The 14,531-nt window shown below is 45.6% G+C and overlaps 1 protein-coding gene across 1 annotated transcript in view; it reads right to left on the reverse strand.

The window, feature by feature from the left end:
- Nucleotides 1-14,531, reverse strand: part of RPGR (retinitis pigmentosa GTPase regulator) — a 117,594-nt gene that overhangs the window by 77,567 nt on the left and 25,496 nt on the right. Inside the window, exon 3 of the mRNA XM_033949473.1 lies at nucleotides 10,708-10,800. Within this exon, the coding sequence (XP_033805364.1) occupies nucleotides 10,708-10,800 (93 nt within the window). The remainder of the gene's footprint in view (nucleotides 1-10,707; nucleotides 10,801-14,531) is intronic.

Consider the following 14,531-nt stretch of genomic DNA (forward strand, 5'->3'; position numbering starts at 1 on the left):
CCACCATGAACCCATCCTTCTGGATCCTTCTCCTCCTACTCTGCTCACCTCTCTATCCTTCCCTCTGTCTGAAACCTCCCTCCCCCAACCTACTCGACCCCGCTAACACCAATACCATCTGCCCCGGACTCAGAATCCCCACACTGATACGCACCAGAAACTCCCCTCCCAAGAAAAACCCCCGAAAAGTCAACCTAGATTCTCTGAAGCCCCTACCCCCTGCCAATCTTCCCAACACTGTCCCGGACTCTCTCATCCCAGTCCCGACACTTTACTGCAATGCCAGATCCGCGTGCAATAAGACCCAAATCCTGAAAGACCTTCTAGATGAGCTCAACCCTGGTTTCCTGTGCATCACAGAATCATGGATCGCCAAAGACGATCAATTCACACAAAACGAACTCCTCCCCCATGGTTACCAAGGCCTCTTCTCCCCCAGACCCAATCGAAAAGGTGGTGGTCTTGCACTCCTCTCCAAATCTTTCTTCGACGTCCAGCTCCTTGAGACGGGCACCCATGCCTTCCTAGAATATCTGCTTGCCTCAGTTAATGACGAACTCCGCGCCCACCCATTGGGCATCCTGTTATTATACTGACCACCCATCCCTTGGACCAAATCTTCCAATCTCGTCTATGAGACTATAACAACTGCCTTCCTTAAATTCCAAAGACTTCTAATCGTTGGTGATATCAATCTCCACCTCGACGACACCAATAACAATGATACATCCGAATTCAACAACTTCCTTACCTCTCTAGGCTTTCCCTCACCCAACCCATCCCCAACCCACGAAAAAGGGCATACTCTAGACTTTACCACTTTCATTGATCTTACCGCTTTCAAAACCTCAATCGACGACACTCGCTGGGAACAAGTCCCTTGGTCTGACCACTTCTTAGGGACTACCTGCCTCCCCATCTTCATGTCACATCTTCACTCCCCACCCCACTCCTCTCATTCCATAACCTTCCGCAAAAAAACCTCGAGCAATCTATTCTGGTCCAAATTCCTCAACAAACTCTCCTCAAACCCTAGACCTACAGACCCCGAATCACACTGGCACAATTGGACCGCCCTCTCCGAGTCCACCTACCACTCCCTTGCCCCATTAACCAACAAAACCATCTCCTATCCCCGAAAGGCCCCCTGGTACCTACCTCTCCACAGAGAATTGAAACAGAAATGTCGCGCTCTGGAGCGCAAATGGAAAAAATCTAAATCCCCCTCTGACAGACAGACCTGGAGAGCTAATATTAAATTTTACAATTCAACATTAAAAAAAGCCAGGAAAAACTTCTTCGGAGATAAGATTTCTAGATCCAACAACCAGACCAGTGCGCTGTTCAACATCTGGCGCTCACTAACTACAAAAAAAAATGATCTATCTTTGCTCCCACCATCTCTATCAGCCGATGCCCTTGCAAATTTCTTTAATGAAAAGGTTACCACCCTAAGATGCTCCTTCCCCCCCACAGTCTCCTATAATTCCTTGACCTCTATAGATCTCAACCCTACCTCACTTGTATCCACTCCCATTCCTGCCGACAGATCCTGGACCTTCTTCGAGCTTGTCTCTGAACTGCAAGTCTCCAAACTCTGCCTCAAACTAAAAACTTGTAACTGCTCTTTGGACCCTTTCCCCTCCTACTTATTCGAGAATATCCCTACACAGGCCATCGCTTCCCTCACTGAACTTATTAACTCTGCCCTAACATCGGGCCTTTTCTCCCCCGACATGGGACACATTTCATTGTCCCCTCTACTGAAAAAGGCCGACCTTGATCCCTCCATTCCATCAAATTACCGTCCTATAGCAAATATCCCTCTCCTAACCAAGCTATACATGACTGGCTATATACTAACAAATTGTCTCTCAATATCGAAAAATCTTCAGCTCTACTTCTACCAATTAAAAACAGTGAATCTTTGCCAGATAAAATTGCTATTAAATCCACTCCTATACAAATGGAAACAAAAATAAAACTATTGGGATTCATAATCGATAAGGATCTCACTTTTCACGACCAAATCAGTTCAGTTGTAAGAATTTGTTTTTTCAAACTCCGTCTTATTACATTACATTACATTAGTGATTTTTATTCCGCTTGTACCTTGCGGTTCAAAGCGGATTACATAAGAAGAGAACTGGACATTTCCAGGATGGTACATGACAATAGAGAATACAGTTTGAGGATAGAGACTTAATAACAGAATGATAGTAAAGACTTAATAACATCGGAAGATGTTTTGGACGGCAGTGTTTTGGTTTCTTGGGGGATGGGGTGAGGGAGGTTAGGTAGATTGTATATATTTTTTGAACAGCAGTGTTTTGATTTCTTTACGGAATGTCTTGAGGTCTGATGTTGTGGTTAACAATCTGGTGATGGAAGGTTCGAGTTTTGCAGCATGTGTTGCCAGGAGGCTATCATAAAGCTTTTTGCGGTGAGTACCCTTGAGTGGTGGGTATGTGAATGATGTCAGTGTTCTTCTTGTTCTGGTTGGAAGGTTACGGTTTAGGCGGTCATTTAGGTAGGTGGGTGCAGTACCGTTAATTACTTTGAAGAGTAGACAGTATAGTTTGAATTGAATTCTGGCTCGAATCGGTAGCCAGTGTGAGTCTAGGTAGGCATTGGTGATGTGGTCAAATTTTCCGAGTGAGTAAATTAGTCTAAGGGCTGTGTTCTGAACGGTTTGAAGTTTTTTGATCATGTTTGTGGGGCATGGTAGATAAAGGATATTGCAGTAGTCCACGAGACCTAGTATCAGGGATTGTACAATTATCCTGTAGTGTTCTTTGTCAAAGAATTTCCTTATTTTTCTTAAGTTGCGCATTGTGAAGAATGCTTTTTGGGTAGTTTTGTTGATCTGGGTCTGCATAGTGCAGCTTCTGTCTATCAGCACTCCCAAGATTCTGAGTGAGGTCTGGATTGGGTATTTGGTTGCTTTAATTTCTAGGCCTGTTATGGATGGGTTTTTGTCCGTTTCAAGCATTAGGAATTTGGTTTTGTCCGAGTTTAGTTTCAGTTTGTGGTTTGTCATCCATTTTTCTACTTCATCCAGAATTATTTCCAGGTGTCTTGTTGAGGTGTGATCTTGGATTTCAAAGGGGAGGAGAATAGTTATGTCATCTGCGTAGCTGAATGATGTTACATTTAGGTTGTCTAGAGTGGTGCCGAGGGAGGAGATGAAGAGATTGAATAGAATGGGCGATAGTGGTGACCCCTGCGGGACTCCGCATGGATTTGACCATGAGTTAGATTTCGTGTTGTTTGTCTTAACTCTGTACGTTCTTGTTTTAAGGAATCCTTGGAACCAATTGTAAACCACCCCTGAGATCCCGATTGCATCAAGTATCTGGAGTAATATGGTGTGATCGACTAGATCGAAGGCGGCGGAAAGATCCAGTTGGATAATTAGGATCCTGTGTCCTTTACTGAGGTGTTGTCGGGCTATGTCTAGTAGTGTTGCTAGTAGTGTTTCCGTGCTGTGGTGAGATCTAAATCCTGATTGAGAGGAGTGAAGTATATTATGGTCAAATAGGTAGTTGGTGAGGTATTGAGTCACAAGTCCTTCAATCAGTTTGACATATAATGGGATCGAAGCGATAGGTCTGTAGTTGGTAGAAGCGTCTATAGGGCCTTTTTGATCTTTCAGTAGGGGTGTGATTATGATCTCTCCAAGATCTTGTGGGAATTGACCTTCTATAAGAGTGCTTTGAATCCATTGCATGAGGTTGGTTTTGAATTTAAGGGAGGCATTTGTTAGCAGATACGATGGGCAGTAGTTCAAGTCGCATGAGGCGTGGCTGTATTTTTTGTATAGTCGGTTCAAATCAGACCATTGTAGAGTTGGGAATGTGGTCCATGTTCTGTCTGCAGATATGGCTTCTTCCGTTGTGGGGGTTATTATCTCGTAGAGTTTGGTGGTTGAGTTGTTGAGGGTATTTCTGATTGTAGTGATCTTGTGTTTGAAGTGTTCTGCTAGTTGAGAAGCTGTTGGTGGTTTATTGCCTTGAGTGGCAAGGAATGGGTTTGTGTCCGTAAGTTTTTTTACTAAGTTGAAGAGTGTTTTTGTGTCAGAGGTGTTTGTGCCAATTAGTTTAGAGTAGTATGTTTTGCGCTTTTCTTTTAGTTTGATGTTGTATAGTTTGATTTGGGTTCTCCAAGCGGATTTGGTTTGATCATTTTTCTTTTTTTTCCAAGATCTTTCAAGTTGTCTGCAGTGCCTTTTTTGTAGGAGGAGTTCGGAGTCGAACCACTTGTCTGAGGATCTGCAGGTTCTATGTTTGGTTTTTTCAGGGGCTAGCTCGTTCAAGGTTGTTTCACTTAGGATGCGCCAGTGATTTACGAAGTCAGTTGGGTCGATGGGGGCGATTATAGGGTCAACTTTATCCCAGAATGTGGCAGGCTCAATTTTCTGTCTAGATTTGAAGGTTGTTTTTTGTGGCTTGGGTTTTGTGTTATTTTGAGGCCAGTTGATGGTGAAAGTGTATTTGTGGTGGTCTGACCAAAGAGAGGGATGCCAGGTACCATTGGTGATATGAATTTTTGGGGTGTGGAGGTTATGAGACGTGAATGCTGCTATATCAAGCTGGTGGCCTTTTTCGTGCGTGGGTTCAGGATTGAGGATCTGGTAGGATAGGGCGTCGAGGTATGAGAGTATATCGTCTACTTGTTTGGATGAGTGGTCCTCGAGGTGGAGATTGATGTCTCCTAGGAGCAAATTGTATGTGGAGGTTAGAGAGTTCTGGAATGTGAATTCTTCGAGTTCAAGTTTTGAGGTGTTCCATTTTCCTGGAGTGATGTAGCATAATAGACAGTTCAGGGTGTCTGTGAGTGTGTTGTCGGAGAGTTGGCATGCAAGAAGGTCTAAGTGAGGGGTTGAGTGTTTGTGTAGAACTTTTAGGTTGAGGTTGTTTTGTACTAGAATAGCTAGTCCTCCCCCTCGTTTGTTTTCTCGACAAACCAGCTCTAATTTGTACCCTTTGGGGCAGAATTCGGTTATGCATGGGTCCGAATTTGATGTTAGCCAGGTTTCGGCTAGGAAGAGACAGCTTAGTTGTTCTTCAGTCAGCCAGTCTTTGATTAGGTTTGCTTTTGGGCTAATTGATCTTATATTCATGTAGGCACAGGTTAACGAGGTATATTTTGTGTTGGAATTAGGATTGCAATTAAGGTAGAGGATATTTTTTGGTGGTGTGAGTTGTTTTTGAGTAGTGGTCTTGTGCTTTAGTGGAGGTCTTTTTCCCCAGGTGGTGGGAATGTGGTCTTGGCTGGTCAGTGGGCAGGATGTTAGGGTTCTCGTGGTGTGGATTTTTCTGGGTGGTTGTGGTTGCCTGTAGGTTGTTGTCAGAATTGGGATGGGTGATAGGTGATATCCTGTGGTTTGCCAGTTGGAAATGAGTAGTGAAAGTATTAGGATGGCAAGTGTGGTTTTGAATATGTAATGTTCCATTTTGTTTGTGGAGAGGGAGATTCTTTGGTTCTGGTATGTCTCTGGTTTGGGCTGTGGTAATGGTGTCTCGCTGGAAGAAAAGGTATTCGCCGAGGGGGGGCGGAAAGGGTTAAGAGGGCTGGAAAAGCAGGCCAGGTGCCGAAGTGGTTGCTGGGGGCGGGGCAAACCGCCGAACGCGTTGCTCCTCCGGTGCAGTGAAGGGGGACGACTCGATCTCCCTTCCCCTTCACTGTGCTGGAACAGGGAAAAATGGCCCGGTCTGCAAAGCCCTTAAGAGGGCTGGAAAAGCAGGCCAGGTGCCGAAGTGGCTGCTGGGGGCGGGGCAAACCGCCGAACGCGTTGCTCCTCCGGTGCAGTGAAGGGGGACGACTCGATCTCCCTTCCCCTTCACTGTGCTGGAACAGGGAAAAATGGCCCGGTCTGCAAAGCCCTTAAGAGGGCTGGAAAAGCAGGCCAGGTGCCGAAGTGGCTGCTGGGGGCGGGGCAAACCGCCGAACGCGTTGCTCCTCCGGTGCAGTGAAGGGGGACGACTCGATCTCCCTTCCCCTTCACTGTGCTGGAACAGGGAAAAAATGGCCCGGTCTGCAAAGCCCTTAAGAGGGCTGGAAAAGCAGGCCAGGTGCCGAAGTGGCTGCTGGGGGCGGGGCAAACCGCCGAACGCGTTGCTCCTCCGGTGCAGTGAAGGGGGACGACTCGATCTCCCTTCCCCTTCACTGTGCTGGAACAGGGAAAAATGGCCCGGTCTGCAAAGCCCTTAAGAGGGCTGGAAAAGCAGGCCAGGTGCCGAAGTGGCTGCTGGGGGCGGGGCAAACCGCCGAACGCGTTGCTCCTCCGGTGCAGTGAAGGGGGACGACTCGATCTCCCTTCCCCTTCACTGTGCTGGAACAGGGAAAAATGGCCCGGTCTGCAAAGCCCTTAAGAGGGCTGGAAAAGCAGGCCAGGTGCCGAAGTGGCTGCTGGGGGCGGGGCAAACCGCCGAACGCGTTGCTCCTCCGGTGCAGTGAAGGGGGACGACTCGATCTCCCTTCCCCTTCACTGTGCTGGAACAGGGAAAAATGGCCCGGTCTGCAAAGCCCTTAAGAGGGCTGGAAAAGCAGGCCAGGTGCCGAAGTGGCTGCTGGGGGCGGGGCAAACCGCCGAACGCGTTGCTCCTCCGGTGCAGTGAAGGGGGACGACTCGATCTCCCTTCCCCTTCACTGTGCTGGAACAGGGAAAAATGGCCCGGTCTGCAAAGCCCTTAAGAAGGCTGGAAAAGCAGGCCAGGTGCCGAAGTGGCTGCTGGGGGCGGGGCAAACCGCCGAAACGCGTTGCTCCTCCGGTGCAGTGAAGGGGGACGACTCGATCTCCCTTCCCCTTCACTGTGCTGGAACAGGGAAAAATGGCCCGGTCTGCAAAGCCCTTAAGAGGGCTGGAAAAGCAGGCCAGGTGCCGAAGTGGCTGCTGGGGGCGGGGCAAACCGCCGAACGCGTTGCTCCTCCGGTGCAGTGAAGGGGGACGAATCGATCTCCCTTCCCCTTCACTGCTCATTAACCTCGATCTTAGGAACAGAAGCAATTACAATTCTAGTACATTCCCTTGTCATCTCTCATTTAGACTATTGTAACTCACTCTATACTGGTCTCCCACAAAAAGAAACCCGCCGTTTACAATTAATACAAAATACTGCAATAAAACTCATTTATAAAATAGGCAAATATGATCATGTTACTCCACTTTTGAAAGATGCACACTGGCTACCAATCGCGCACCGCATAACCTATAAAGTCATCCTGCTTATTTTCAAAATAAATCTCACAAACCAGCCTCTATTTCTTCATAAACTTCTTATCCCCCATAGCTCTCCACGAATTCTGAGGTCTACTGACCAAAAACTATTACGAATCCCTTCTATCAAAGAATTCTATAATACTCGAAAAATAAATTTTACAGTTGTTGCCCCTACATTATGGAATGCTTTACCTCAACAACTTAGAGAAGAACAACATCTAGATAAATTCAAGATCAATTTGAAAACATTTCTATTTCAAGATGCATTTTCCTTTTCTTAGTTTTATTTTTTATTTTTATTTTTTTTCTTTCTCTTCCCTCTTCTCCCCATTTACTTTATTCATAAACTCTTCCGATTCCAATTCATGCATCCAACCGCTTTTAAAAAAGCGATCCTACCCAATATGTTTTTTCCCATCCCTACTTCTCCCTTTCTTCTCTAAAATATGTAACTTTCCCCCTCCCTTTCCCTCCTATCCACACGTTCATGTTAGTCAAATTATGTTTTAATGTTCACTCACTACATTTTATATTTAAAATTTTTATAAATCTTATTGTAAACCGGCCAGATACTTTGTGATGGTCGGTATATTAAAAAGTCAATAAACTTGAAACTTGAAACTATTAGAATCCATCATATCCACCCAACTCTCTTCCTACCTAGAAAGATTCTCTAGCCTCCTATCCCACCAATTCGGCTTCAGACCCAACTTCAGCACCGAATCCCTCTTGGCCTCACTAATCTCTAAGGTGCAACAACTCCATTTGCGCAACAAATCTGCTGTTCTTCTTCAATTCGACCTCTCCGCAGCCTTCGATGTCGTTCACCACGACATCCTAATCTTCCAACTCTCCGAAATAGGCATAAGCTCCACTGTCCTAGATTGGTTCTCGAAATTCCTACGCTTCCACTCCTACACCGTTAACACAAACGGTACCTCATCCCCCCCCTGGAAGCCGAAATGTGGAGTCCCGCAAGGCTCACCCCTCTCCCCTATCCTTTTCAACATCTACATGTCCTCTCTGAAACTCCTTCATCTATCCCCCCTAGAAACTCTCTACTCCTACGCTAACGACATCCTCATCCTCCTCGAGACCGACGCGAACCTCTCTAACCTCACTGAAAACATATCCTCATGTATTACGAACCTCCAATCCTGGGCCCAATCTGTACAAATGAAACTAAATGAGTCCAAAACAAAACTACTTTGGCTTGGCCCTATTTCAGACCATTTACCCTCCTACATCCCACTACCTTCCGGCCCCACTCTCCAGCTTGAGTTTTCAAGCAAAGTCCTAGGCTTCATCTTAGACTCCTCCCTCTCCTTCAGTGATCACCTCAACTCCCTGGTAAAAAAAATGCTTCTTTAGCCTCCATATGTTGAGGAAAGTAAGATCCTGCTTTCACCATTCTCATTTCGCCATCCTCGTTCAATCCACCATCCTCTCCAGACTGGACTACTGCAACTCCATCTATATAAGCCTAACTAATAAAAACCTCCACAGACTTCAGCTAATTCAGAACGCCGCGGCCAAGCTTATTTTCGCAAAAGGCAAGTTTGATCACGTCTCCCCTCCCCTCTCCAAGCTTCACTGGCTCCAAGTATACTCCAGAGTCCTCTATAAATGTGCCTGCTTAGCCTTCAAGATTCTACATGGCATCCTTCCCCCCGTTATCCCATTCCTTTGGAATTCCTCTAACCCACTCTCCTCTAGATCCTCCCAAAAACTGAAACTATCTTTCCCATCTACAAAAGGTATATCCCGCGCAGGAAAACTTGGAACATCCCTCCCCTTTAGAGCCACAGAACTCTGGAACAACCTCTCATCCCCGCTCAGAAATGTTAGCTCCTTCCAATCCTTCCGTAAACACCTGAAAACTTGGCTCTTTTCAAAAATCTAATCACCCCCCGTTCTCTAGTACCCTGTTCCCTCCCTATCTTCTCAGGCCCTCTCCTATATCCATCTTTGTAGTTCCTTTCCTCTCAACCTCTGTAAACCGTGCCGAGCTCTGCGCTTGCGGAGATGATGCGGTATACAAACCTAAGGTTTAGTTTAGTTTACTGCAAAAGATTGCAGCAGTCATTTTAGAAGGCAGCCGCACTCTTGCCATGAAGGCCCCTACCGGATCACCAGATACTTCGGTAGGTCTAAAGGGGGCCATAAGAGAAGAGCCTCAGGTTGCTGATCCTGCCCTAGTCCATACAGCATCTCTTCCCTCCCTTTCCATCCACCCCCATTACGTGAAGCGTCTAACCGTCCTTTCTCTTCAGGCCACTGATAGTGTTCGCTCCTCCACACTACTGGTGGCTGATCCGGAAGCCTTCACTCTGACGCAAAATGTGCCAGAGGGAAGATTTCCGGGGTCAGCTACCGGTAGCGTGGAGGAGTGAAGGAACGCTGCCAGAGGCCTGAAAAGAGCGATGGAGTGCGGCAGCATACGACCCGATGCTGGAGCAAGGTATCACACCCGTGGGATCCCCGAACAAAGCAGATCCATCCCTGCGGGACTCCTGGGAGTGATCCCCGAGGTCCTAGAGGGGATCCCCATGGGATTCCCGTTGCCCCTGTTCCCATGCAGCTCGCTATTCTGCAACATGAGTCTGCGTCTTCTTCAGTTAAAGAAAAGGCACTGAATAAATACCAGTGAGGGCCTTTTCACCTCCCTTTTGCAAAGTTGGACTAATTTGCACACTGCTCTCTGCATGAGCTTACCACCTCTAAAGTGATTTTTGTTCTCGGTGCTTGCCTTTTGACGCTTTCTGTGTTTATTTGTCCAAAAGATTCAGAATAAGAAAACAGTACTTCAGCTTACAATCTTATAGCTCAATATTTAATATAAACTTGGAATGACCTTACTGAAATGACCAGGAAGATCATTTCAGTAACTACACCATATTCCGGAAGAAACTGAAAACTCATCTATTTGACACTTAGCACCTGTATCCTCTCCTCCCCCTCCACCCTTCTCCCTCCCACCTCCTACCCTCCTCTTCTCTTTCCCACCCCTCCTCCCCCTTCTCCTTCCTCACCTCCCCTCTTTAAGTCGCCTTGAGCCTACCTAGGTATGAGCGACGCAGAAACAGAAGATTAGATTAGATTTAAAAGCATTTATCTAGGTAGCAGCACCTACCTGGATAAATACCGGTGACTGGGCCATGTCGCAGATTTTCAACAGCATTATCTGACTAAATGCTGCTGAAAGCCATTAAAGACTGCTCAGTACTTCCTAGTGGGGGGCAGAGATAGAAAATGACTGTATAGTGGCAGTATCTGGATGGTTTAGGAAAGCAAAAGACTGTCCCAAGTTATCGGAATCCTGGTGCTTCATATCGCTGCCGCTGGCAGAGAATCTGGACGTTCAATGCTGAATACCTGGCTATATGTTTTCAAGGGTGACTGCCAAGTTTAAATGTTGACCCACTCTTGTAGAAGAATAAAGAAACTTCAAATCATTCCTTTTCAATGCAGAAACTAAGACAAACCTTTTACACAAGTTGGCTTGTTCATGGCATTCACGGCTCCTAAGCCCAGTTGCCCCCAGTTATTGCAGCCAAACACGTAGAGTTTACCGTTTCCTATTTTTAAAAAAAACACCAAAAACAGAAAGATAAAAACGGTAGTTAATTTGCATGCAGTATACACAGGCAAAACTCTTTTGCATTACAAACTGTTTAAAAAGCTCGCAATGCGTTCAGCACGGTACAGTGTACAAGCAAACAGACATCAAAATTTTGTTTTGTCAGTATTAAGCTTCCGTTTGGAGTTTTGGACTCTTCCATCCATTGCTCTATTGCAGAAATTACTGTTGATATTAACTGTGTTGCTTGAGATTAGAGAATGACACGGGGACAAATTTGTCCCCTTAGGAACTCAATTTCCCCGTCCTCGTGAGTTTTGTCGCTGTCCCCATTCCTGTAAGCTCTGACTTAACCGCACAAGCCTCGAACACTTAGGATTTTAAAGGGTTTGAGGCTTGTGCAGATGAGGACGGAGCTCAGGCATTGGTGGAATGAGGCATTATGACATCACAATCTGAGCTTTAGAATGTTGCTACTTAGGATTTTAAAGCGTTTGAGGCTTGTGCAGATGAGGACGGAGCTCAGGCATTGGTGGAATGAGGCATTATGACATCACAATCTGAGCCCTAGAATGTTGCTACTTAGGATTTTAAAGCGTTTGAGGCTTGTGCAGATGAGGACGGAGCTCAGGCATTGGTGGAATGAGGCATTATGACATCACAATCTGAGCTCTAGAATGTTGCTACTTAGGATTTTAAAGCGTTTGAGGCCTGTGCGGATGAGGACGGAGCTCAGGCATTGGTGGAATGAGGCATTATGACATCACAATCTGAGCTTTAGAATGTTGCTACTTAGGATTTTAAAGCGTTTGAGGCTTGTGCAGATGAGGACGGAGCTCAGGCATTGGTGGAATGAGGCATTATGACATCACAGTCTGAGCTCTAGAATGTTGCTACTTAGGATTTTAAAGCATTTGAGGCTTGTGCAGATGAGAGCAGGGGGAGGGGAGAGTGTGGCGCAGTGGTTAAAGCTACAGCCTCAGCACCCTGGGGTTGTGGGTTCAAGCCCACGCTGCACCATGTGACCCTGGGCAAGTCAATTAATCCCCCCATTGCCCCAGCTACACTAGAGAGATTGTGAGCCTACCGGAACAGACAGGGAAAAATGCTTGACTACCTGACCTGAATAAACTCATGTAAACCACTCTCCTGGGAGAATGGTATAGAAAACTGAGGCTTGTGCAGATGAGGATGGAACTTGTAGGAATGGGGCAGGGACAGGAAAAGAACTCACGGGGACAGGACAGGAAAATGAATTCCTGCGGGGACGGGGAAAAATATGTCCCCGTGTCATTCTCTACTTGACATAAGAAAGATGGAATAGGAATCACAAGAGTTATATCATCTGCGTAATTACAGAATTTGATATCCAATTTAGACAGTCTAGTTCCCAAGGAAGTCAAGTAAATGTTGAAAAGCAGAGGAGAGAGAGGAGAACCCTAGGTACCACCATAGGAATTACTCCAGCCACCAGAAAGAGCATTATTGTAGCACACCTGGGATGTAAGCGAAGTCAAAAACCCCTGAAACCATCTAAAGACTTTACCAGAAATACCCATCACATCCAGACAACCAAGCAATCTTTTGTGGCCCACCAAATCAAACGCAAGTTTCAAGTTTATTTAAAAATTTCTTATACCGCCTAATCAGACTTCTTGGCAGCGTACAATATTAATAAAAGCATATATTGACTATAATACAAACTTAAAATTAGTAGACATCTTTAGGGGTACTTAATACATCCAAGGACAAATAGGAACGAAAGGAAAAAAGGTTGGAACTACAATATTATAGAGAAAGAAAGAACAGTTAAGGAAAGTACACTGGGAAGGGTTGCTGCGGTGGAAGACCGCGTGTTTACGCCCTTACAAGGACAGTTAGGTTTCAAAAGAATTAAAAAAAAAAAAAAAAAAAAAAACAACACCCCTATACACTTACTAAATAAATTGTGCAAATAACGCAACAGCGAGGCAAGCACTGTCTCGGTGCTACATCGTGAGCGAAATCCTGACGGTCCTATGGAAAAGGGAGTACTGACGAAAAAGCAAACCCTCTGTTATTTTAACAAGCTTTCAGCACTGACTGGTCCCCTACCCCAGTATATATAAGAACATAACAATAGCCTTATTGGGTCAGACCAATAGTCCATCAAGCCCAGCAGTCCATTCTCACGGTGACCAATCCAGGTCACTAGCACCTGGCCAAAACCCATGGAGTAGCAACATTCCATAGAGAATGCAAAGAACAGCAAGATTCCAGAATCCCAAAGAACAGCAAGATTCCAGAATCCCAAAGAATAGCAACATTCCACAGAGAATCCATAGAACAGCAAGATTCCAGAATCCAAAAGAGCAACAAGATTCTAGAATCCCAAAGAATAGCAACATTCCATAGAGAATCCAAAGAACAGCAAGATTCCAGAATCTGAAAGAACAACCAGATTCTAGAATCCCAAAGAATAGCAACATTCCATAGATAATCCAAAGAACAGCAAGATTCTGTAATCCCAAAGAGCAACCAGATTCTAGAATCCCAAAGAATAGCAACATTCCATAGAGAATCCAAAGAACAGCAAGATTCCAGAATCCCAAAGAGCAACAAAATTCTAGAATCCCAAAGAATAGCAACATTCCATAAAGAATCCAAAGAACAGCAAGATTCCAGAATCCCAAAGAATAGCAACATTCCACAGAGAATGCAAAGAACAGCAAGATTCCATAATCCCAAAGAGCAACAAGATTCTAGAATCCCAAAGAATATCAACATTCCATAGAGAATCCAAAGAACAGCAAGATTCTGTAATCCCAAAGAGCAACCAGATTCTAGAATTCCAAAGAATAGCAACATTCCATAGAGAATCCAAAGAACAGCAAGATTCCGTAATCCCAAAGAGCAACAAGATTCTAGAATCCCAAAGAATAGCAACATTCCATAGAGAATCCAAAGAACAGCAAGATTCCAGAATCTGAAAGAGCAACAAGATTCTAGAATCCCAAAGAATAGCAACATTCCATAGAGAATCCAAAGAACAGCAAGATTCCAGAATCCCAAAGAGCAACAAGATTCTAGAACTCCAAATAGTAGCAACATTCCATGCTACCGATCCAGGGCAAGCAGAGGCTTCCCTGTGTCTTTCTCAATAACAGACTGTGGACTTTTCCTCCAGGAACTTCTCCAAACCTTCTTTAAAACCAGCTACGCTATCTGCTCTTACTACATCCTCTGGCAACGCGTTCCAGAGCTTAACTGTTCTCTATTGTCTTTTTTTAATAAGACCATGCGGCTTTGAATCCTGTGAGCTACCAAATTGTAAATATTCCACTTTTTTTCCTTTTAGTGGGAGGCTATTAATTTATTCTATTTCTGAGCAGTGACGGAGTAAGGGTGAGCAGCGCCCTCCACTTCAAGCCCTCCCTAAGTCCCCCCTGAGCCACACGCGTGCCCCCATCCATTTTTAACTTCTCCGGTGTGAACAGTGCGCCCACGTCGGTGTCAGCTCGTCCTTTGATGTCACTTCCAAGGCACCGATGCCAACGTGGGCAGCAACCTCATGCCGGGGCATGCACGCGTGCCAAGTAGAGGAGCAGGAAGGGGGCAGAAGAGAGGTGCCACACCCTTAGCATAATGGACCCTGGGACGGAGCGCCACCCCTTACTACGCCACCGTTTACGAGGTAAGTCTATAGTTTTTAACAAAACAGAGGTGATGATTGAGAAAAACCAACGGGAT

Source organism: Geotrypetes seraphini, chromosome 6, assembly GCF_902459505.1.
Source record: "Geotrypetes seraphini chromosome 6, aGeoSer1.1, whole genome shotgun sequence".
NCBI classification, from domain to species: Eukaryota; Metazoa; Chordata; class Amphibia; order Gymnophiona; family Dermophiidae; genus Geotrypetes; species Geotrypetes seraphini.